The 27,211-nt window shown below is 35.5% G+C and overlaps 1 protein-coding gene across 1 annotated transcript; it reads left to right on the forward strand.

Annotated features, from left to right (window-relative positions):
- Positions 1 to 24,827: 24,827 nt before the first annotated feature.
- Positions 24,828 to 26,953, forward strand: LOC139883522 (pollen receptor-like kinase 3). Its single transcript, XM_071867686.1, has 2 exons — positions 24,828 to 26,163; positions 26,316 to 26,953. Exons 1-2 carry the CDS (start codon positions 24,828 to 24,830, stop codon positions 26,951 to 26,953), a joined length of 1,974 nt encoding a protein of 657 aa, XP_071723787.1.
- The last annotated feature ends 258 nt before the right edge of the window (positions 26,954 to 27,211 follow it).

Below are 27,211 nucleotides of genomic sequence, written 5' to 3' on the forward strand. Positions count from 1 at the left end.
ATTCAAACTTCCGCATCTAAAGATTCTTCTCTCTTTTCCACTTTCATATATGATGCTTCCTTCAGCTTTTACTAGAGATTCCAGCACACTCTTCTCCTTAGTCATATGTATTTTGCAGGTGCTATCCAGAAACCAATATGAATCTACTCTACTATTTGTATTAAAAATTCCCCATACATCCAATTTTTCTAGACTTCTTCTCGACATCTGTCCTGATTTAGTCAGTTCCTTCTGATGAATATGATTCTTGACCAAAGACATTTGTCATATGTAGGACCTTTATTTCTGCAGTACGAACATTCCTTACTCCTCTTTTCTTCCTTCTTAATATGTTTATTCCGTTCCATTTTGCATATTGAGAGTACCTGCTCCTCAAGTCTAGAGTATACTTTATGTACTTCTTTACCGAACTTCTCCTTCTATCTTTAGTACTTCTTAACCATAACACCTAGTTCTTTAGTGGTTGAGTCGAGTTGACTCTGCGGACTCCTGACTTGGTGTTTGAGATCTAGTTCCATGGTATTCCAGTCTTCAATGAATCTGTCTTCTAGTTCCTTAAATTCTTGTTGAAATTCTTCATCCTTCTTGTTAATTAGATTTTCATAGTTTTGAACCTTCACTTGTAACTACTTTTGTAGAGAGTGGACTTGTTCATATGTATCTTGCTCTAGTCCTAACCATTTTTCCATGAAGTTCTCCTTTTGTTCCGTGAATTCCAACCGAAACTTTTCTTCTCTTCTGTTGATTTCAGATTCATATCTTATCATAGTTTCTTCCATTTGTCTTCTAAGTTCATGATTCTCTTTGGTTACCACTGTGTTCTCTTTTCAAGACTGTGTAAGTTTGTGAACACGAATTCTTTCCGGCTATCATGTTCGGAATTAATTATTTCATAGACAAATTCCTCCATTTTGAAGATACTACCTGAAGATATGACCGTGTTTGTACTACCTCTGGTTATTTCTTTGGTTGAGACTTCTAAACATGCATCTTTCCTTGTAGATAGAAAACTTTGTGAAGATGATCCTTTACTCTCTTGTACGCTCTCATCAATTGTTCCAAAACAACATAGCTTACTAGAGTTTGTATAGTTGCTTTGTTTCTTCTCAGTCCAGTTCTTATAGTCTCTTTGTTTAGAATTGTTTTCATATTCTGACCATTCTTCCATGCAGTCATAAAAGTTCTTGTTTGTCAGTTTCTAAAGCATCCAGATTAGGTTCTTCTTGCTGTACTTTTTCAAATTTCTTAAACCACAATTTTGATTTCAACCATGACATCTAACTTACATTACTGGGGAATTCTTCATATGCCTCTATGATACTCTGTTTATGACATTACTCTTTGATTTCTTCATCAATCATCTTTCCATTTTGGAAGAAGTTTAATATTCCCTTGTTATCCATGTCTTCTTTATCTTCACATTGATCACTAGAATTCTCCATTCCTTCTTTCAGACTTTGTATCCTTGAGCTTGCTTTAGTGTTATAACTTCTTTCAACATCTGATGATGAAGATGAAGACGAAAAGTCACTGTCACTATCATCAGTTAACTATGCCTTATATGATCTGTTCTTGTCCTACTTCTTCAGAGTATTGGCACATTCAACTTTTATGTGTTTGTATCCTTTACATTCATGACATTGAATATTCTTCATGTAATCCTCATTCTCATTTTTTGAAGCATCAGAAGAGTTGACTATCCTTTTTGGTCTGTACCTATTTGGTTTCTTGTGCCTATTATTCCTTCTTCTGAGTTCCCGATTAAGATTTTTTGTGAGTAAAGCCAGAGATTCAATGACTGTTTCATCTGATTCTATCTTTGTAGCTTTTGGTCCAAATGCTTTTGCACTGAACGCTAGATTTTTCTCTCCTTGTCTTTTCTCAGTCTTCTCCCTGTTCTTCAATTCATATGCAGTGAGATTTTTAATGAGTTTAGCGTATGGAATTGTATTCAGATCGTTTGCTTCTTCTATGACAGTAATCTTTGGTGTGAAGTCATCTATGAGTGTCCTTGTAACTTTATTGACCAATGCTTCATTAGAAATTGGTTTTACTAATGATGATGCTTCATTTACCAGATCCATAATCCTTGCGTTGTACATACCAATGCTTTCTCAATCCTTCATTTGCAAATTTTTGAATTTTGATTGAACCATTTGCAGCTTCACTTTTCTGACTTTCTTGGTTCCTTCAAATGTGGTTTGGAGTGCAAACCAAGACTTCGTGTACTGTGTGTAGAGCTGAAACTAAACCAAATATATCTATTGCAATGGCGTTGAATAAAATATTTACGATCCTTGAGTTTAGTTGTTCTCTTCTCTTCTCATCATCACTCAGTTCATTCTCTTCTTTTGGTACAACATCTTCACCATTAGTTCTCTTCATTGGCTTAGTCCACTTGGTTTCTATCACATCTGTATAATTACGATTGATTCCTTTAAGGTAGTGAACCATCGTAGCCTTCCAATACCCATAGTTTTCACCATTTAGCATAGGTGCTAAGTTAGGTGATGGTCCTACTTCCATGATATTATCCACCATAGGGCTTGATCTCACCGAATTACGTTACGGTGCCTGCTCTGATACCGATTGAAATTTGATGGCCCTAACTCTTTTCGACTAAGTCGCCTAAGAGACAACTTAACCAATTATAACTCAACCTAATCTGACAACTACTTGTAAATATCTCGGTTTTATCAAAGTGATTAATCAGATATACAAATGATATACTTAACAATAATCTTAATACAATAAAGATAAACTTATTCTTAAGCTAGATACTAAACCGCAGCGGATAAACAACCAGAACTATCTTGAACAGTTAACTACTTAAATGTGAATCTAAGGACGATAACTATAAAGCAATAGTATGGTACAAACTAACACAATTCATAATCAAAAATCTAATAACAATTCAGAGTATAATAAACTGTGAAAGATAAACTAGTACATGGTCAGTAGTAACTGGACGAGTACTTACAAACAGCCTACAACCTATAGATAAACTAAATGTTGTGAATAGAGTAAAGTGAGTTCAGTAGGATCTGAACCAGAACTTACAATAGACTCCTAAGCTCCTGCTGATGCACATCAGTAGAGTAAGCTGATCACGCCCAAGTCCTTTCTCTGGATGACGATGGTGGTTGTGACTTAGCGTTTCTAGTGTCGAACTAACTCTGTCAAAGAGATCTTGAGTTAGTGCTTGTTTGATCAGAGTCAGTTGAGATGATACTAAACTATAACCTTCTGATCTGACTCAATTAGATGATCACCGAATCAACCACGTCAACAATAGTTATGAATAATGTGATCTTGTAGATCTGATGACCTAAAGATCAATTTGGTCGCTTGTGCTATGAATTGCTTTATGTTTAAAGTCTCCTAAGTAAAACCCATTTGTGCTTGAGACTTTAAGTGAATGGATCAGTTGTAACTATTGGAGTTATACTGATTCAACTGATCGATCTATTGACGTAAATGAGATAAGTCTCTCTAAGACTAGTGTTGAGGTTAAGAGACTTATAAACAAATCAAACTAATAATAGTAACTTAAATGTGTTGGGTTGATTTGAGCGATAGATGAAACACCTCAACGAATAGGTACTCGACTTTTGTTACGATTGATGGATACGTATACAATTCTGAAACAAATATGGACTTGCTCAGACTTGTAAAACGCAATTAAATGGATAGAACAGTTCTCACTTAGAATAGATTGAACTGTTGGAGCATATAAACGTTGTTGGATTTTGGTACAAAATAGATTAAACAAAAACAAGAATAGTAGAGATTAACCCGAATGATTCAATGCAAAAACAAACTCAACTTTGTTTCATTTATTCAATAAAGATATATCGCGGTTCGGTGTTAAATAGCCAACACCTACATCCGTGGACCAATAGGGCTGGGGAGAAGTTGCTTACAATGGGGAGAGTAATTTTCAAATTACTTAGATGTTGTGTATTAGCCACACAACAAGACTTTGTCTAGTAACTTGCTTAATCTCTTATGTCAATTCTAGATGTAGGACCAACCTATTATAGAAACCTACCAAACTATGCCTCGACCGACTAGTACTCTCGACCTCCACACACACTCTTTAGGATTTGGATAATCTATGGCAACAAATGAAGGCAAGAGTGGAATGGACATCACTCTACTTAAACTCCTTCTTGTGCGCTGTTTGTGCAAAGTCGTCTGTTGTGGAATCGTCTTCAATTGGTAATGAAGACGATATGATCTGATACGATTTTATGGTCCAATCTTTAACTTTCCTATCTCGTAGCATGCTTGATTCATAAGGAACAGATTAAGATATTTGTTTCCTTTATTGTATTCAATTATGTTTCCTTTTTAGTTAATCCCCTAAATTGTATCCAGGTCGTTGATCTCAGCTTGCATCATTTTAATTTGAGTCCATCGATCTTGTACATGTCATGGATTCTGCTTGCATCCTTCTTTTAATTCCTTTTGTATCCTTTGATCTAGCCATGTCATCAATCCTTTGCCGATTTGATCTTCCTTACCCATGATCATTTTAATTATTAAACCCTATCTTATATAACGATGTATTTGTTCATAAAGTCACATTAATTCCATGACATTATGTTTTTTCACAATACTATAACCTTTTTATGACTAGTTTTATTACGTCGGTCAAAAAGTGACAATACTTAAAACCATGAGGCCCTCAAATTGTATGCATTCACATGGTCCCTGATGACTCTGTTTTTTAGATAGTGATCTATCAACTCGTCAATGGTTGAACATAATCTTAGGCCAACTTTGCACTCCATATTACTTAACGAAAAAAGTATCGAGATCTAAGAGAGAGAGACGGGGAGTAATATGAGCCAAACACAGAGAGAAGAGCATCCAAATGTTTCGTACATATATAGAAGGAAAATTACCATAACAAAATGCATAAATCATTGCTAGCTTTAAAGAAAAAATGGTAACTCTTCATAAGAACATTTGTTACCAACAATTAAAAGTTGATGCTTTTCATCAAGTCGCAAATTATAATCTTCTATACGTTTTAACATCAAGGCACAATAAGATTTCAACTTAACTGACCTAAATCAACTACATATAAATTTGACATTGCCAACGAATCTAAATTCACTACGCAGTTCAAGTTGTGAATGATCAAAACATCGCTACTCCAAACAAAAAAAAGGAAAATAATTGAAATATATATGCAAAGCTTTAAAGATCGATTACAACTTAAGATAATTACATTCAAAATCAACAAAGTACCCAAATCTTATTATGAACCCAAAGATAAGCTACGGAAAATCCGAAATTAGTTCTAATACGAACTCAAAAAACCCTTAAAGTTACGAAGCCCTTTCAATCAAGCAACCAATGATTACCTTTGTATGGCTTCAACTGCGATTTTCGACTTTCAAACCCTAATGTTGAGCTTGGCGATCAATTGTCGAGCATCGATCGACTAGAAATTCTTTGAAGAGAGGGTTTGCCCAACTTCAGAGTGAGGGTTTGTCCAACTTATGAGAGAAGTGAATTATTTTTTGCAATAAAAAGAGAAGTTAAATTAATAGGTATTGAAAAGGAAATATTAATTGGCGCGTGTCAAATTTTAACTTAGCAAATTTTTTTGAAAATACCCATCACCAAATGACGACGTTTCACTACGTCACGATTTTTAAGTATAATCCGGCACGGTTTAGACCACGGCCTCCACATTTGGTAAACCGTGGCCAAACACTATACTTCGCAATAAAAATCGATGTAGTTTCTATCTCGAAGCTATACCTACATATTAGATTATCCTTCACAAGCATTGACAATTCAATTTCAATTCTAATAAAATGTCATGAAGGAACATTACATAAAAAGATAAAGTAAATTATAGAAGAAATTTTAATTAATATTGAATCCATAACACAAATCCGAGAGTATCGATAAAGGTTACACAAACTATACTAGCTTTCTGGGATATTCTGTCATCGTTTCTTCGACAATTTTAGGATCTTCCTTCATTATATTTCTTCATCATTTCTTCGATAATTCTGGAATCTTCCTTTATTATATTTCTTCATCATTTCTTTGACAATTTTGGGATCTTCCTTCATTAGAAACTTTTGATACATCTTCATCAGACCAAACTCGTTTCTTTGGTGGAGACCAAAGTTTAAGTCTTCCATTCTCTCAAAATCTTGGTTTCTTCCTTCAGACTCTGAGTTGCTTCCTACTCATTCCTTCCATTCATCTCTTTATTTTAAAGGATATTCGAAAATTACACGTGGGCATGAAGAGGTGTACTTAAAGTTGACTCCAGCTGATCTCAGGCCTCCAATTCATCCCATTCATCCTTTTGTTGGAAGATGGAGTAGTTGAGCTCATCGGTCCTTAACAAGAAAAGAATCAACGTGTATAATTGACCCCTTCTAGTTGTCGAGAACCTGAATGCTGGCGTACAAGAAGACCTACAAAATGCATGGGGCAGTTACAATCGAGTGCAGCATTGGCGTACATTTGGACAGCGGCAAAGAAGAAACTGATGATGTAGGATGCAGACTTTCTCGATTAGGCCAATTACGTGAAGGAAGATATTGGAATGAGTGGTAAAGAACACAGGGATCGGAATGGAGTATTGGTGTACATTTGGAAACAGCACACAGTTTACTGACTCGAAATGTGAAGTATCGTAAACTGGGATGATGTCTCCAAATGTACGCTGATACTTCACTCGACCTCTACATCCTTTACCACCCATCGTCATACCTTCTCTTACCGTAATTGACCTATTCGATTTGATATTCCCACTTCACCCGTTGCTTTCTCATGCATGACCTTAGCGAGTGTATGGCTACGATAGAAAAATGTGAAGGTCAGTACCAAGAATAACCTCAAGGGTTTCAAAAATATATAGTTGAAAATCGAAATTCAAAATGCCGGTACTTACTTAAAGTCACAGAGAATCACACTACCATAAATTAGGGATTTCACCACGCATGAAAAAAAAAAGTAGTCATATGTAGAAAAAGTGTGGTGTAAAACAAAGACCACGTTTTTTTAGCTAACACCACGCTTTTTAAAGCGTGAAAGTTGCGAGCATCACGGTAGGTTTACGCCACACTTTTTTCTTCCCTATCGCCACACTTCAAAAAAGCATGGATACAAGCATGGAGTTTACCACGCTTTTTTTAATGTTGCTAGTCTCCACCCTTATGCAGCCGTGGAAACTCTCCACGCTTATTTAACCGTGGAGCTCCCTATGCTTATTCAACCGCGGAGAATCTATATATCAATTCTAGTATAATGAAAATCGATTGACGCCACATGTAATTTTTTTTTACGATTTCCATAAATCATATTCTCATACAATTTATGACATATTTATAAAGATTGAATAGCTAAATAAACATCATGTTAAATAAAATTCTAATAATACACATAATCATGAGATCAATCCTCCAAAATACACCTGGAATCTGAAAATTATGACAAAATAAATACTGATAGAAAAAATTTTTAGCTCATAAGTCACAAGATTACAAAATATAGAGCTGCATTCATTGTTTTTCTGATTAATCCTTGGCCAAATCAGCTATTCTGATGTTATTGCCATGGTTTTCCTGTGAATGTTGAAAAAAACGTTTTCCTAAGTCCAAACTTATTCAAAAGAAAACCTCAACAAAGCAAATAATTGATCATGTAAAACCAGGTTAAAAACAATTAATGCAGTTTCTATTCAGGTGAACTAAAGGAGCTTATCAGAGCCATTTTCTTTACAATACTTCACTATCCATCATTTAGTACATATACTATTAATTAATTACTTATACTAATAGCTTAAAAACAGTCACCTGAAATTCATTATCGTTGTCTCCTTTCGAGGACCGCAATGTGCTATTAACATCCCTTGGTGTTATTGGGCTGAGCATAGCATCCATTTCCCCCATTTCAATATTAAATTTCCCCTGAGAAAGAGCTACCGTTATTACATTTCCTAGAAGTAGCATGAACCATACTAGACTTGTCCAAGTTAGCTTCGGTTATGGAAGACAAAGAATAAAAGTCCATACCCTTTTCTGATCTAGAACCGGAGAAATGGTCATTTGAAAAGTTGTATGCAACTCCAAGCAGAAGCCCTGAAAACATTCAAACATGAGATAGATGACATTTGAGTCAAGTGACAGTCAACGACCAAGGAATGGATTTCTAGCAATAACAAGATATATACAAGTTTTGGAAATGAGAACCTTTTGAGCATGATGTGATGTATAAACTTTAGCAAGATTACAACCATCTACTGATATCCAATTTACTTTCCTAGGAACCTGAATGCTAAGTAAAATAGAAACAAACAAATTAACTTTCATAGAATCCATAGCAACATCTTTCTCCATGATGATCTATACACATACTATGTAATAAACAAATATATTAAATTTTCAATTCACATGTTACAGTCTCTTACGCAACCAAACAAGAGACATTGGCTAATGAAAACTTAAGGACAATAATCACCTCAAATCCAGCTTGCTTTAGAGCTTCAAGGCACTGATGAGTTGTTTGAATATTAGGATGAAATCTAAATTTCTGTTTGTATATATATAAGGTAATGTATTCAATATTGTGGGAAAGAAATATAAAAAAAACTAATATATATTTTCTTATGTTCGGATCGCAAACTTAATATGTTGATGCTCTTTGTTTTGAGGATCATAAGAATAGATCATGCACCACTCGAATGCAGCAAAGCATTGACCTATCACAAGCTCCTGCATAAAAAATGGAAATGCAAACTTATCACAACTTCAAAAGCAAGAATCAAGAACATTCAAATAGTGAGCATACAGTTAATGGTTCCTCTTCCTATTAATTAAATTCAATGCTAGAGCAAGACTTTCAATGTGGGAGCTGAAAACAATATATGATCCTTCTAATAGTATATGACCAGCTAGCAGAGTTACTTGTCTGGTCTTATTTTGGGTAGCTTCCCTTCACCAGAAGCTCAATTCTTATAAACCATGCTCAAGAGCCTTCAAATAGTGAGTAGAACCAAAATCAATTCACATAAAAAAACAGACAAACCCATCATAATTTATTTGTATAGTTTGGGAAAATCCCTAAAAATCAAAACATACAAGTCGTGTATGCATTCAAATTTGAATTCCAAATTGGGTATTTTGACAAATCCACCAAAAATCAAGCGTTTAACTTGCACATTTGAACCGAACACAAAACAGAATTTTCCATACATTCAATTAAACACATCTGTAACTTATAGAATTTTTCCATCCCCATTAAACCCTAAATCAACAACACAGTCAACTAATTACCTTTGCCCAGCATGAAAGGAGCCATAGATTAGCAAGCATGATGAAGATTGGGCGACGAACTTCGCGAAATTGGCAACAACATCAAGATTTTCACTTCTGTTTAACGTATCTGGGTTTGAGCACGAAGGATTTCATGGTGAAAACTAAAGGAGAGACTTATTATAGTATTTTGAGAGTGAGATTTTGAGAGAAAATAAACTTGGTGGACTGAAGAGACGAGCTGGACAGAATTTTTTTTTTATGAACGAGCTTCTTTTTTGTTTTTTTTTTCTTTTTTTTGAAGATCATGAACGAACTGCTTCAGAGATGAAAAGATGAGATATTTAGAAAAAAAACTATTTTTATGCTTTAATTATTTTAATTTCCCGCTTAACATGACCAAAAAAATTAAAAAGCCCGCCTTTATACGGCTACGCTTGTAAAAGCGTGGTGTAAAATATATTAAGCCGTGCTTTTAATGGCGTAGCTTTAAAAGTCATTTCTACAATTTGTGAAAAGCGTGGCAATATTCTATCTATGACTACGCTTATAAAACTGTGGAAATTTTATTTCTACGCTTTTAAAAGCGTGGTAGTTGTTAATATTTCGCCACGCTTTTTTAGACGTGGAGAAACATAGTGGGTGTAAACTCCAATTTGCACTTAAAGCACCATTCCATCATCCCTGAACACTGTCACTATTTGGGATAACCTTAGCCAGTGCATGGCTGCGATGATAGAAAAATGTGAAGGTCAGTACCAAAAAATATAAATCGGAGATGAAACCCAATTAAAATATAATGAAACAAAGAAAACAGTATTACTTACCAAATACAATCGTTGCTCATTTGAATATGACTAAATGATTCCAGTCACACGGTGGCTATTTGGAATGACGGGTAGTAGCTGCCTCTCCTGGAAAAGTGGATTGAGGGCTCATGTACCTTATCCCAATGCCTCTTCACACAGTGGCTATTGGTGGTTTCAGGGAAAGAGTTGATGACTATTGATCCAACTTTTGGATCAATTTTTTGATTAACTCTATGTCCATCCCTTTAACTACTTTACCCTACCCCAATGCCTCTGCACTAAAATGGAATGGAGGTAGTGGCGCTGCCTCCATTAAAATAAAAAAGGTAATTTTCTTTTTGAAATCATCAAAGACGATCGACCTACTGACCTACTCTCAGAACCTTAGCGAGGAAGACTATCTATGGCTCTGAGGTCATTCAACCCATAGCAGTCTAAATATGTCCCTTACTGCTATTTCCACATCCTTACAAAATAATCCCCACTCATGGCCTGATAAATTGCTAGAATGATTGTCCTCCATGCTGACCTTTAGCTCACATCTGTAAATCCTCGACCTGAAAAGAAGTCAAACTGGAAAGACCTGATCAACAGCAAGTCCTAACTGTTGGAGCACTCTATGTCGGAGCACCTAAAAAGAAAAACAAATAAAAAAATATATATTAAATAACTATTTATGGTATGTATACGTAACAGATCAATTAATAAGAAAGGATGCTAAGAACATACCAATGGTGCATACAACATGTTTGTTGGTCACATAACCACTAAAGAAGAGTTTCTTCAAAGCCTCTTTTAAAAACCGCGTCTCATTATCGTCGAGATCTCTCGTAATAGAGTTCAGGTCAAAGTTATCCCAGGTACAGATGACCCATTTGCCAGGGATTCCCCATTGATTTATAATATCCGTCTCAGATATTGTCACTCGAGCAGTAAGATTCTCACTCTCCACTGCCAAAGAATCAAACCGAATACTGAAACCCGCCTTCAAGCCAAGTCCTTTGACGAATTCTAAGAATTTTGTGGTGGATAATCTGGTACTCATGCCTTTAGTGCTTTAAAGTTTACATAAAGGGATAGGATAAGTTCCTCGCTCTGGCAAACTGAGGATAATATGCGTTGCAGCTTCACTGCCTGGAATTTCAATCAGCCAAGCCCTTGGCAATAATTGAAATGCAATGAGATAATACAAAATATAAGTAAAAGGTTCTAGATTAATATATATAACAAATGAAATGATCATGAAATTATATCCATCTTACCACTGCTTCTTTGGTATAATAGATGTTTTCTTGATAATGTGAAATAGTCATCTCAAAGTGGTGCACCATTTTGTGGCCTGAAAAAAAAGTAAACCAACGGATCATAAACTTTTTTACAATCAATAGATAACAAAACAGAGTTCTATTAACAACAAATCGATAGCAAAAAAGAGTGATTCAGAGTAAATACGGAGGAATTAAACCAACAATAGTTAATCATAGAGTATAGAAAACAATAGATGTTTCCGTCCAGTTCTTCGATCCAAATCAAACAACATGAGAGTAAATCAGAATACTTCCAAAAATGTCAATTATTATACTACTCGGAAAGAGATCTTTTTCCATTCCTTAAATAGCAACTACATGCAAAGTTCTATTTACTCATCAAAATCAAGCAAAAGAAGGAACTATCATCAAATCATTCATCCAAAACACTGATAATAGAAAATAACTTAAAATTAAAACCCAAGTTTACAGGTAAATCGTACCTTTTGACGAAAAGCAGAGCTTCATGGAAGAAACCCGTCGCTTCTTGGAAGTAAATTTTGAGAGGATTTGAGAGAATTAGGGTTTGAGAAGTGAGAAGGGAGGGTGTGGTCAAGATGATTTAACAGTAGAATTCGCGTGTTTTCAAGACGATAAGGGGAATCTGAAAAGTTAATTAATCTTATTCACCCCTATTTCCACGGTTTCAAACCGTGGAAATAAAAAAACTTTGCACGGTTTCTAAACCGTGGTGTATTGTCCTTTTACACCACGCCTTTTTATCGTTGTTTACTTCATGGTTTTGTATTCAATACTATCACGCTTATAGAACCGTGGCCATAGATAGTCTTACGCCACGGTTTATTGGCGTTGAGACGCCTGGCGTGGCGCTAGCCCTATTTTCTACTAGTGCGTGTACTGTTCTATAACATATACCTACTAATTTGATATGTACCATACACGTAAATATCTCATAATCACCAACCAAACTTGTACTAGTATTGTGTCATTAAAAATCATATTATGAATGATCAACTAGGGTCATATTATATATTTAACATGCAAACAGATATAATAATAACAATGATAGTAATAAAACTCTATTAATGAAAATGTAACCAAAAAAATAAGGTCTTATTGGCCTAAGACATAAACACTAACAATCTTCTACTTGCGCTAGGCTCAATCATTTATGTATCTAATACCCATCATCCTTGTATGCAAGTCATATTGCCCTTGATAAAGGGGCTTTATTTGTGGATAAGCTATATTGTCATTTGTCGGAATCTAGCATATCTTGATGTCTCCTCTTTCAATAATTTCTCGAATGAGGAGATAACATCTGAGTATGTGTTTAGATCGTTGGTATGATCTAGGTTCCTTAGCTTCTGCAGTAGCACCATTATTGTCACAATAAAAGACTAAAGGACCTTCTATGCTAGGAACTATTCCTACCTCAGTGATAAACTTCTTTATCCACACCGCTTCCTTAGCTACATCAGATGCTGCTATATACTCAGCTTCTATTGTAGAATCTGTTGTAGTGTTGTGCTTGGAACTCTTCCTACTTACTACTCCTTCGTTTAACAAAAACACATAACCTGACTGTGATCTAGAATCACCTACGTCGGTTTGGAAGCTAGCATCAGTGTAACCATTTAAACCTAGCTCTTTTTCCAATCCTCCACATACTAAGAATACATCCTTCAATTTTCTTAAATATTTAAGAACTTTCTTGATTGTTGTCCAGTGACGGGATCTTTTTAATGTCTACTTGTCATACTAAAAGCAAAAGAGACATTTCGTCAAATCATTACATACTATAGACCCAATAGTCGAGGCATATAGAATCTTACTCATGGCGTCCATACTCATCAGATGTCTTAGGACATTGTTTCTTACTAAGATGAACTCAATGAGCCATTGGCAAGTAACCTCTCTTAGAGTCTTACATGCTGAACCATTTCAGCACTTTGTCAATGTAAGTACTCTGACTCAGAACAATAAGTCTTTTCAATCTATCTTCATAGATTTTTATCCAAAGGATATAGGCTGCCTCACCTAACTCTTTCATTGAAAAACACATCTCTAATCATGTTTTGACATTCTTCAAGATAGGGATGTCATTTCTGATGGGTAATATGTCATCAACACATTGAACAAGGGAAATTGTCACGCTCCCACTAACCTTCTTGTATACACAAGGTTCATCTTCATTTTGAAAGAAACCAAACTTTTTGATAGCTACATCAAAACGAAGATTCCAAATCCGAGATGGTTGCTTTAATCAATAAATGGATCTTTGAAGTTTGCAAATCTTTCCCGAATTCTCAGAATGGACGAAACCCTCAGGTTGTGTCATATACACATCCCCAATAAGTTTCTATTAAGAAAAGTTCTCTTAACCACCATCTGTCATATCTCATAATCATAGTATGTATCAATGACTAAGGGAATCTTTATGGATTTAAGCATAGCGACTGGTGAAAAGGTTTCAGCATAGTCAATACTATGAGTTTGTTTGAAACCTTTAGCAATAAGTCTTGTTTTATAATTTTGCACATTACCATCCATGTCAGTTTTCTTCATAAAGACCCACTTGCATCTGATGGTTTTTACACCTTCAAGAGCATCAATCAAGTACCAAACTTGATTGTCATACATGGATTGCATTTCATATTTCATGGCCCTTTTCATTTCTTAGAGTCTGGACTCAATACCTTCTTGATAGGATTCAGGGTCAATTTGAATGAGCAAACATCACTATTATGCATTACTAGGAGAGAATACTTAGAAGGTGGATGTGGCATCGTGTCAGGATTTCTGCATACAACTTGTGCTTCTTGAACAGGTTTCAAAATTATCAGTCGGTTCATGGTTTTGTTCAGGCACCACAACTCCTTGTGTACCTTGTGAAGGTTTTTGAGTAGATATCACAACCATTTGTGGAGTATACTCGATTCTTCCGAAGGAAGTTCGTCTGTTTGTGGTTCTAAATCTTCTTGTGGTTCTCGATACTCTTTGAGGTTCACTATGCACCCACTATTTTCTTTAGAAAGAAATTCTTTCTCTAATAAGAAAGTTTTCTGAGATATAAACACTTTATTCTCTGAATGAACATAGAAATAGTATCCTCTAGTATTCTTAGGATATCCCACAAAAAGATTTTTTTTAGATCTAGCTGCTAGCTTATCACTTGCTAGTCGTTTGGCATATACTTCAAAACCACCCCAAACCTTAAAAAGTGACAATCTCATGTAGAGTTTTCTCAACCGCTTTTGTTGGAACTCGATTTAAAGTACACGATTGCAGTTTCCAATGCATATCCCCAAAATGATAATAGGAGATCTCCTCGGCTCATCATTGATTGAACCATATCAAATAGTGTTTGATTTCTCATTTCAGATACACCATTTAATTGTGGTGTTCTGGGTGGAGTCAACTGTGAAACGATTCCAAATTTTTTTAGATGATCATCAAACTCTTGGTTTAAGTATTCGCCGCCTCAATCCGATCGAAGCATTTTAATAGTCTTGCCAAGTTTATTGTGTACTTCATTCTGATAAATTTTGAATCTTTCAAAAGATTCATGGTTATGGTTAATTAGATAGACATAGCTATATCTATTGAAATCATCCATAAAAGTTATAAAGTAGCGATATCTACCTCTGGCATGTACGCTAATTGGTCCTCATACATCAGTATGCATTAGGTCCAATAAGTCGTTAGCCCTTTTCCCTATTCTGATTCAAGGTTGTTTTGTCATCTTGCCAATTAAACAAGCTTCGCAATGGTCAAATGATTCATAATCAAACGAATGTAAAAGCATATTTTGATTGAGCTTAAAGATATGTTTCTAGTTTATATGACCAATACGATAATGCCATAAATAGGTCGGACTCTAATCATTATGTTTGATTTTCTTTTTACTTATGTTATAGGTATCACCTACATTAGGTGCATCAAGGTTTAAGACATAAAGGTCAACATATGAATCAACAATACAACAAAGCAAATCATTAGGGCTATAAATGGAGCATCTCTTATTCTTAATACGAAATGAAAAACCTTCATCATCCAAAATAGAAACATAAATAATATTCCTACTCAAAGTAAGGACATAAAAGCAATTGTTCAAACCTAACAAAAGTCCGTTGGGCAAAACTAATTCATAGGTCTATCTTGCCCTTGCTCCATTTCCGACTCGTAGGTCTATCTTGCCCTTCTTAACCTTCCTACTTGCCTTGAATCCCTGCACATTTTTACATATATGAGATCCACATCCAGTATCTAATACCTAAGAAATGTAAGTAGAAAGATTAATTTCAATAACGTAAATACCTAAAGATGAAGAGTCACTACCCTTCTTCTTTTTCAGCTCATCCAAGTAGAGGGGGAAAATTCTCTTCCAATAGTCGCATTCTTTACAGTGGAAACATACTCCTTACTTTGGATCCTTTTCCTTACGAGTAGGCATAGTGCCACTTACTTGTCCCTTAAACTTACCAGCAACATTTACCTCAGGCTTTCCCTACTTCTTCATCCCATTTCCCTTGTTGACTTGCAGCACATAGGGGGTAGGGTTCTTAACAATACTTTGCTCTACAGTCTTAAGCATCGCATGCAACTTAGAAAGAGACTTATCCATGTTGTTCATGTTATAGTTCAGAATAAACTAACTATAACTATCAGTTAGAGAATTTAGGATCACATCTATAACAAATTCTAAGGTCATACCTTTTCCATCTAAAAGCCTATCCAAGTGATCAATCCAACCTTTCATCTTCAAAACATGAGTGCTAACTGAAGCACCTTCCGCCATCTTACAATGCCAAAGTGCTTTGGTAGTCTCATACCTCTCTTGCCTAGCTAGTTGATGAAATATCTCCTTGAGGTGAGCATTCATCTCATAAGCATCCATGTGTTCCAGATTCTTCTGAAGTTCTGAAACCATGGTAGCTAGCATGAGACATCCAACATCGATCGAATCGTTAATATGCTTAGAGACTTTCTCTTTCATCTTAGCATCTGTAGCATCATCGGTAGGATCTTGATGTATCGGTTCATCAAGAACATATGACTTCCTTTCTTGCTTAAGAACAATTCGCATGTTCCTAACCCAGTCAAGATAGTTGTTTCCATTCTCTTGTAGCTTGTCCTTCTGAAGTATAAATCGTAGTGACATTCCAGAGTTAACAGTAACAATATTAACAGACATGGCTACAATAAAATATGCCAACAAACAAATATGTAACATTTTCATGAAAAACCACTATTCAATATCCCTCAATATCAAATATACATTAAACAAAGTGAGTTAAGATTCATACATAATATAATCACAAGGCAACAAAGGCATGTGACTTACTGTTGAAAATCCTTTTGACAACCAAATCACAAGGATGGTATCATCTCATCATATGCATTTGGATTGAAAACCCTTTTGGCAACCAAATTAAGTTCAACCAATTTAAACATATGAGCCGAACTATTACTCATCCTATCTTACCATGATAAGTGTGTTAAAGTTTGCTTAGAAATACATCACTAAATGATCATAGCATTGATAGGTGTTTCAAACATGGTTGCATATAACTTAAATTTTAAAAGAGGGAAAATATATATATTGAGCATATAACAAAAACAACTTATTTGCAGCGCTCACATAATCACCATGCGCAAAGTAATTCGGCGGTCCCGCTATTTATGTTCTCAACATATGTGTCAAAACTTAAAAACATATTTTAGGGTTTAATAAAAAATGTATTTTTATTGATCATATCAATACGATTCTCCTTATTAAATTGCAACAAACTTCGTGCAATTGTTATCACACAGAATACAGCACAAAAATAGCACACCATATATCCTAACCATCTCAGCTAAACATGTGAAACAACGATTATCATGTTCTCAGTCAAAACAGAATAAATATATATCGCATATACATATAAAACCGCAAAACATATCAAATCTAAGAGAATCAAATACCGCTCTAATACTAGTTTTAGGAAATTAACATGCGATTTAAGTATCAAACATGATCATATAAGCAGCGAAAATAAATATAATCACAAGAAACAAATCCTGGATCAATTGATTTGACATAATCACGATTAGATAGAGAAGAAACTGAAACCTCGTAACTTTTCTTCCTTAGATTATCTTCTCCTCTACTGCGTTAAGTATAGACTCTGCTAGATTTTCAACCTTCGCCTCTCTATTGACTCACACACACCATTTCAAGAAAGAGAAGCAGAATGCTAGTTTTGCGAAACTAGGGTTTAGTGCATGTCTAAGTGAGAGATCTATTACTAATTTTGGCCAACACTTGTTTATATAGTGATTAGTCCTAAAATTAGGTCTCCATAAAACCTAGCCCGTTCATGACGATCTTTTGTGCGACCCAATAGGCTACCATTTATTTAGTCGCATGCCCAATATGGTATGGGCTTAGTGCACAGACACCAACAGAATCCTATCCAGCTCTTGAAAATGCGTCAGGCATAGCAGCGTCGTGAGGAGAAGAATGATAGTGTCATATTGGTGGCATGTGATACGGAGTAGAGAGAAAGAGTTGCATGCAGTGGTGAGTTCTAATTATGTATGTAGGGATTTAAAGACCTCAATGATTCAACTAAATGTGTCACCAAACATGCAACGTGTCACTTTTTTATTGGTGTTTTCTGCTGCGTAGGCCAACTAGACATGGCGACACATTGACAGCATTATCGTGACACACTCTTTTCATTTTGGTGCCAGGTTCTCCTGCTCATAGATTTAAAGATGCACGATTTTGGCAATTGCATCGTTGCGAACATATCGTGGCAATGTTGATGCTCATATGCTAGTTTTGCGTCTCTAACTAAAAATTTGGTGACACGGAAATGCTGCCTCGCCAAGTTGCATTGCAAAATGTTACGCATCAACGACACACTTCAATGCTTGTAATTTGTTTATATTTGTTTTGGACTACACAATGGGATAGTCCTCCCCATGACTCAATGCTTGTAATGCTTGCAATTAAATCAACTCTTCCACTTGGTGTGATGTAGTAATGTTCCATGCATGGTTGTAAAAAAAAATTAAGCCTAACACTCCATCTACTTTTGTTGTTATATAGAAACATTTTTGCCTAAATAACGGTCTCAAGACACCGTCTCAAAGAAAAACAGTAAAGATGATGTCTGAAGACGCTTGTTCGTTGTCTGACATATGCTCATATTCAATAGATTTAAATTTTGTATATAATGCTCTAGATCAGTTCGTCTTGTCCCTTACTTAATGGATATAAACTCTTGCATGTGTTTGAATCCCACCCTATCTCTATAGTTTGTGTTTCACCCATCCATTTCAGGTTTTTTTTTCCTGGTCCTTTTTATTTTATTTTTGTGGGCGAGCTTTAGTGTAACCATTTAAAGTTATTTCTTTTTGGCATGAGGGTCACACGTTCGAGTCACGGAAAGAGTTGCTTAGTAATCACAAGAAGAATGTTGCATATTACGACATCCTCCTCTATACCCTAAGAGCGGGGAGCCTTAAGCTGCTTTGGATGGCAGGTTTGGGAACGAAATTCGGATTTGCACAACCGAAGTCACGTAATACCGTGCTTTGGATGGCTGGTTACGCGAAACCAAAGTTGCTCAAATCCCACGATCGTGGGTTTCACGAAAAATGGGGGGGGGGGGGTTTCGCGAAACCTATGTTCATGGGATTCGCTGTCTCTCATTTTTTAAAGGAAGTTACACTCTTGCCCTCAATTTTTTCAATAAAGACAACAAATACCCTTCCTTCCTAATTAATTCGTTCCAAATCATTAAATAGATTTTCTAAGCATTAACTCTTCTTCATCAACCACCATTTCAAAATTAATACTACTTCACACTAAACCCAAAAAATCTCTTCACCTTCTTCTCCATTCCGACTTAGTTTCGTACCGAATTGAACTGTTCTTGTCTCAAAGTCCGAGGACTCTTCTCGATCTGTACTGAAACTATCTGATTGGTGGTCTCCTTCCACCACGACGATCACAGTATTTTCGGCTTGTTATTGGTAAAGTGATTGCTGAACTTATTTGAATATGTTCTGTATGACTTAGTTTCTTAATGATTTGTGTTTGTTCATATGCCTGATTGTTTTTCAATTTGATATGCTGATTAAACTGATGATGAATTAGCTTTCACTTTCTATCAATGTTTAATTTGCTTGAACCATTGACATGCAACAACATCTGACCAATCATTGGTATAATCTGAAATGCTATGGAGTCTTAATCGTTCATGGTTTGTGATTGTAGCTGTGTGTTCTGCTTCCAACTGATTGATTTCCCAATTTTTGCAGTTTGGAGAAGATGGTGAAGTAAGTTCTTTAATTTGAAATTTGTAACCTTCTTGTTGACATAAAAAATTGTTGTATTGAAAGAGATGCTTTTTATTATAGGACTAGAGGTGGTTTTGATATATTGGAAATCACATTTCATCATGGCGGCCATTAAAAATGGAATGATAGAGGGGAAATTGTGGCTTTTGAAAATACGATTAAATACTCCAATTCTTATATGAAGTATCATGTTAGTATTGAGATGCTGAAAGAAGAAGTTATGATGCTTGGTAAGTACAAGGATGTTAGGAAATTGTCTTACAGGTTAGGTGCAGATGCATTTGTGGGGCATTTAAAAGAGGATGAGGATCTTGCCAAAATGCTTGGCGATATGGAGATAGGGAATCTTTCACATGTCATCATATTAGCAACTGAGTGCATGCCTAAGGATTCACAGCCAACAAATGAAGCAATGGCAACAGAACCTAGAAGAAGAAGGAGCCTCAGGCTTCAGTCACAAGAATCAAGTCGGTCTCAAGCATCAATTGAAGGTGCAATACATGGAGAAGAATTGGACATTGTTGGAAACAATGTTAGTCAGAAGAAGAAGGAGCCTGTTGATGAGGAAGTTGTTGTTACAAAGAATGTGATTTAGAAGAAGAAGAAGAAGAAGAAGGTTGTTAAAAAGAAAGTTGTTGTTAAAAAGAATTGTAAGCAGAAGGAGAAGATGGTTGATGATGATCTTGTTGTTGAAGCCACTGATAAGCAGGAGAAGAAGGATCATGTTGTACATGATCATGTTGTTGATGATCATGTTGTTGATGATCCTATTGTTGATGATTGTATTGTTAATGATCCTGTTGTTCAACCCAGTGACAAGTAGGAGAAAAATGTTGTTGAAGACAATGTTAAGCAGAAGAAGAAAGAGCCTATTGATGATCCAATTGACTTTGACATTAAGAAGGAGAACATCCTGAAAGCTGGTCCAATAGACTTTGAATTAATTCCCAAGAAGAGGAAGATGTTAAGTGAGACTGTGATTCATTTGGAGGAAAGTGGTCAAAAGAAGAAGAAAGCTAAAGTGAGGCAATTCAGCAACAACATGCAAGTCTATTTCACTGAACAAAACTACTTTGAAGATCCTCAATTCTATTCTTGGGGATCATTTGAGTTTTGATGAGAAGAGACTGAAACGTAGAACAGACATAACGGTAACTTGCTTGCATTTCCATTGGCCATTCCAATTTGCAGTCTAACCAATGTTGGTTTAATTGCCTTGTGTTTGTTGTATTTTTGTAGGCTGAATTGGTCAAAATGGATAGCTTCAAGAGGTTGGATCAATGGGTATCTGCATTGGACCTAATCATGGCAGACAAATATGGTGTTGATATGTTCTCGTCCGTTGAACCAGAGAAAAGAGAAGCATATGTAAAATTTTTGGTTGATCGTAAAACAAGGTGATGGTTGTGAAATCTGTTTGTTGGATGGATGTGGAAAACTGTTTTAAGAATTTCGTTGATGTGTTTGTATTATCTAGACAAACAATATGTAGTTTCTGAATGTTTTTTTTCAATCAGTATGTTTTTTTCCTTAGAATTCGATACATTGTTAAAATTCGTTGTTGAGAAGCGAGTTTGTCTTGCTTTATGGTATCAGGGGTAGTTTTGGTCATTTATGCTCGAACCCTATGCCCTAAACATACATTCCAAAGGCTCTATAGGATTTGACTCGTTAATCCTTCCCTTCAAATCATTCCGGCCAAAGGCCTAGTGGGTTTACCGAAACCAAACCCATGAAATCAATTCTGTCTAATCCTACTCCGTCCCGAAACCCATGAAATCAGTACGCCCATCAAAAGCAGCCCTTAGGGCACCAAGCTTTGCCCTTTGTCCCTTTAACCCTTTTTATTTTATTTTTATGGTTCTTTAACCTTTTATTTAACTCGCGTTTTTAAGAGAATAATGCCAACCAGGGTGTAGCTCGATGCTTAAGGCGTTTGCTTCCTACGGAAGGTCATGAGTTCGACTCTTTAGGGAGTGGATTTTGGGTGGATAGATTGTATTAGGAGAAAAAAAACTTATAAATAAGAACTCATGTTTGTTGTTGCTTACTTAATTAACATTAATTATAGGTCATCGATGCATCTAGTTATTATTAATGTCCAACTGCATAAACTTTTTAATGAATTTAAAATGGCAAAACATCATCTATTTGAACCCATAAGGAGTATTCATTAACGTAAAAAGGATAACATTTTCCTCGATTCTCCCTAACTCACTCCAAAGCATACCAGAGAAATCAAATAGAGTTGAATAACCAACCACATATAACTCTACTTTTTTTTTCAATTCAAATACCAATAAGCTGAACTGTTGGCCATGCTCAAATTGATCAATTCAAATAAAATTGCACTCATTTTGATCAATGCAAATGCAAAAATCTAACAAGATTGACTAAATATTCTAATACGTACATAAAAATACACATGATAACAAACATCCAAACTAAACTTCCATTCTTAATTTCAAAAGAAAAAAGCCTTCCACTCTTTAATTGTCATTGTATTTCATCAACGATACTCATTGTCAGGTTGAATCGGGTGTTTAAAATAGGGATTCGTCTCAGAGATTAGGGATCGTCAAATTAGGTGTTTCAAATTTAGTTGTTGTTGAAGAAAATTTTGAATTTGGTGTTTCAAATCTAGGGGTCGTCGAAGAAATTTGAGTTCGTCAAACTAGGTTTCAAATCTAGGGTTCGTCGAATTAGGTTTCAAATATAGTGTTTGTCAAAGAAATTAGGGTTCGTGAAAGTATGGTTTAGTTAAGACTTGGGGAGAAAATAGCGATTTGGAAATGGTGTCGTCGTATTGGGTCTTGAAATAAGAGTTCTTTTGAGAAATTAAGAAATTGCGAGAGAGAGAGAGAGAGAGGCGATAGGAATGGGAAGAGGGAGACGATAGTGAATTGGGATAGGGTTCAAAATTAACCAGACTACATTGTTTGGTTATGGGATTAACACGTAGGATTACATGTTGAAAAACATGTTGTCATATTTAAATTCGGTATTGTTGCCACATAGGCTCCACGTCGGACAAAACTAACAGCGTTAATGATGAGAGACCAACTTCATCTCATATGTTAAACGTTAAGGTGCTCATATATTTCATTGAAAAGATCAGGGGTTTTTGAGATGAGATATGGAAAGCATAGGACTAGGAATATAGTTTGGCCATAATATTAAGCCAAAAACTTGCCTCCTACATAAGCAGGAGGCTTTACAACTAACAATCAATGAAAAATTGACATGTTACAATTATTAATTTCTAAAAATTTTTTACCTAAAGGTGTTTGGTGTATAATTTTTCTTTTGATACTAATCCATCTTAGAGTATAGAATAATAATAAAATAAAATAAAAATATATTATATTATATTTTATTGTCTAATATATTATATTGCACACAAGGGCTAGTCCGCACAATTATAATGTAATTAAAAAATAATATAACATTTAGATTAATATTAAATATATATATATATAAATATATATCCATTGCACATCAAACACATCCTTAAAAATAAAAATTGCTAAAATTAATTATTGACATATGTCAAACTTTCGTTAATTTTTGGTTGTTGGGGCTAACGCAAAAGACAAAATTTCCCCTAATATTAATTAATATTATATGTAGCTTTGTCGTTGATTGATAAGTAAGGATTGATAGCACATGTGGATTGGACTAGACTTGACTATTTAATTCAATCCATTGTTTGTTAGGAAAAAGAAAGAATTGACTGGACTAACAAATTAGTCCCATAGACTATTTTGTGGTTAAAGGTTAGTCCAGCTAAAAGGTATGGGCTGGATTGGACTGGATTAAGATCATTTTTAACAGCGTGTCCTTGTCATTTTTAAAATTAACAAGCGCCTTTAATCCTAAAATTGTCTAAATTAAATCGCCTATTTCTCTAATCGAAAGCTTCTCCGATAATGAAGCTTATGAGAGATCCTATCTGTCCACTTTCTTAATGGCGGCGTTGATTCTACTAGAGCCACTTGAGAAGGCGACGCCACTGGCCAAGTCCTTGTCCATCACCGACTTGTATGTATTTAATAGCAAGAATCAAGAACCAACTCTAATGGCGATTCCTTTCAAGACCAATAAAAAATCATTCTCTTTCTAGTGTCGCAACCTACTCACGGGCGATCCTTGACTAAGTGATACAAATTTCACATTTTATTTTCCTTCATAGTCTAATGGGCTCTTAATTGAAATTAACAGAGACTCGTTAGTGAGGATTTTTTTGAAATTCACTTTCTTTTCTAGTTTAAATTGTTTGATTTGAGTCCAATGTTGCAGAATTATGCAGGAAATGAAAGAACATGAGATTGATATGCTATAATATTACATATTATTAATATGAGGTATTTGTCTATAATGGGTATATTAGTAATTTGTATCTTGTACAATGGAATCTAGTTTATTGTATATCAAACATAGAAAACATAGAACAAGATAAAATTGAATCCAGTCCAATCTAGTTCTCTCCAACCTAGTCCAATCCACTCAAATCTAATTCGACTATCAAATGGACTCTAAATGAACAACGTGAAAGATGGTTTGAGATTAGGTGTTATGGCTATTTATAACCCAAAATTTTACCTTTCATTAAAATTTCGGTTCCATTGCCAATCAATAATTTAAAAATATTATAAATCTATAATCGTCAAAACCAATTGAGTTTTCGTATTTTTTGCTCATAAACTGTTATACATATTTCTTTTTCCTTTTTTAAATCTATATTCCTTGATATGATTTATACTTTTGCATGTAAACTATTACACGTCGTTGTATTCTATAGAGAAGGGAGGCATTTTGGTGAATTCAGATGCGCCAACCATAATAGCGGACTTTTCTATTTTAGTTGACTGATTCAAAACAATTCAACTCCTAAAAGTCCCTCTCATTCTAAGGTTGTTCTTGAATTTCCACTAAAAATTAATTAAAGTAGGGAAAAGGAAAAAAGAAAAATTACCAATCACTATGGAGAGGGCAGAACAACAAATCAAGAGAAATGATCGCAAATCAATAAACAATCACCAAATTTCGGAGAATTTAACTAATTTTCTTAGGCCACAAGTTTCCTTTCCGTCTAAGTAATGGCATTTACTTCGGTTATTCTACGGAAATTATCTTCTTTCTTATCGATTCTATTGATTTTATTTTCGTCGACATTCGCAGTTACAGAGACGGATGCATTGTTAAAATTCAAGAATTCATTGACAAATGCGAGTCCTCTCAAGTCATCATGGGTTCCCAACTCCCTGCCGTGCAATGGTCAAAAAACTTGGACTGGGATCGTATGCTATGGTGGCTCTGTCTCTGGCCTGCGCTTCGGCGGAATGGGATTATCCGGAACTATTGACATTGACGCGTTACTTGAGTTACGAGGCCTCCGTACTATCGGTATCGCTAACAATAACTTCTCAGACACGTTACCACAATTCAATCGTATAGGAGCTTTAAGGGCTATGTACTTGTCTGGAAATCAATTTTCGGGAGTAATTCCACCCGATTACTTTGCAAAAATGGACTCGTTGAAGAAAATTTGGATTTCCAATAACAACTTGGAAGGGGAAATCCCTCCATCAGTTTTTCAATTGTCACATCTATTAGAATTACATTTGGAAAACAACAAGTTTAGTGGTAAAATACTTTCTTTTAACCAGCCTACATTAAGGTCACTCAACTTGTCACACAACCAATTGGTAGGGAAAATTCCGGATACTTTGTCGAAATTCAATTCGACTTCTTTTTCAGGAAATGCGGGCCTTTGTGGAGAAAAATTGTCGAAAGCCTGCCCGCCGGAATCTCCACCCCCTGATCCCGAAGACACAAAAAAGGATTCAATAAAGACTATAGCAGCAGTTGTTACATTAGCATTAATGCTACTTTCAGTCGCGATAATATTAATAATTAGGTGGAGGCGAAAGAAAAATAAAGGGTCCGACGACTTTAATGTGCTTGAAAATGAGAGCAATAATAATTCGAATCGGGCTGCTGATGTTTCGGTGCAGATACTGCCAGCTTCTCAAAAAGTGGAGACGACAGAGTTCAAGAGGAAGAATTCGTCAAGTCGGAAAGGCTCTCATACTGGGAAAGGGGGAGGAGGCATACCGGAACTTATAATGCTGGATGATTCGAAAGGGGTTTTCAGATTGCCTGATCTGATGAAGGCTGCTGCTGAAGTTTTAGGGAACGGGAGCTTAGGTTCTTCGTATAAGGCCGTGATGGCTAATGGGTTTGCAGTCGTGGTTAAGAGGATGAGGGAGATGAATGCATTGGGAAAAGATTGTTTCGATGCTGAAATTAAGAAAATCAGAAGCCTTAAACATACAAATATTATTACTCCTTTAGCTTACCATTATAGGAAGGATGAGAAGCTTATGATCTATGAACATATAGCTAAAGGCAGTCTACTGTTTGTATTGCACGGTACAAAATTCTCTGCTTGTTAAGTTTTATTGTGTAAATGACAATTACGTCAGAAAATAGAGTTGATTTTAGGGAGAATCATCTTCGACAATTTATGCATATGTATATAACTAATTAGGAATCTTGAATTACATTGAATTTTATGTTTCCAGGTGATCGCGGAGAATCACACGCGCAAGTTAATTGGCCTTCGAGACTCAAGATTGTCAAAGGAATTGCCAAAGGCTTAGGATACATTCATTCCGAATTAGCTACCCTTGGCGCGCCTCACGGAAATCTGAAATCGAGCAATATTCTACTCACCCAAGAAAATGAGCCACTCCTTACCGACTTTGGATTTAGTCCAATGATAAACCCTCGCGACAATCCTGCCACATCGGCTCCAATATTTGCATATAAAAGTCCAGAAGCAGCACATCTTGGAAGGATTACACCAAAATGTGATGTTTATTGCTTAGGATTGGTCATTCTCGAAATCCTAACAGGAAAATTCCCTTCTCAGTACGGTAAGGGAGGCACTGACATAATAGAATGGGTTCAGACATCCATCGCGGAAGGAAGAGGGTTAGAAATTCTAGATCCTGAGATCGAGGTACAAAAGAAATCGGCTGGCCAAATTGAAAAACTTATCATCATCGGAGCTGCATGTGCGGAATCTAATCCTGACATCCGACCCGAATTAGGAGAAGCCATTAGCAGGATAGAAGAAGTACAAGTTGAAGGGCCACACCAGAAATCTATAGAAGTATTTCCTTCACTTAGAGATGGCTGTCCATATGTCAACTCATGATAGATGAATCATACAATTGTCAGAACAAATTGAAGAATTCTTGGCTGCTATATATATATATATGGAAGAAGTGAAGAAATTTTTCAGGAAGGGCAAAAGTGTTGAATCTAGTAGAGAAATTGATCTCTCGTTGGAAAATGATTTTTTGTTTGCTTTTTTCTATTACTTTGTAATAATCATGGACTGTATATAGTGATATTTTGGACATATCTCACCGAAGTTTGTACAAAATGACATAGGGAATGTTCCTATTTAGAA

This window comes from Rutidosis leptorrhynchoides, unplaced genomic scaffold (genome assembly GCF_046630445.1).
Source record: "Rutidosis leptorrhynchoides isolate AG116_Rl617_1_P2 unplaced genomic scaffold, CSIRO_AGI_Rlap_v1 contig411, whole genome shotgun sequence".
Classification (NCBI taxonomy): domain Eukaryota; kingdom Viridiplantae; phylum Streptophyta; class Magnoliopsida; order Asterales; family Asteraceae; genus Rutidosis; species Rutidosis leptorrhynchoides.

Coding starts and splice junctions, on each gene's coding strand:
- LOC139883522 (XM_071867686.1), top strand. CDS start 24,828: ATGGCATTTACTTCGGTTATTCTACGGAAATTATCTTCTTTCTTATCG. Junction 26,164..26,315: donor TCTACTGTTTGTATTGCACG/GTACAAAATTCT, acceptor TTATGTTTCCAG/GTGATCGCGGAGAATCACAC.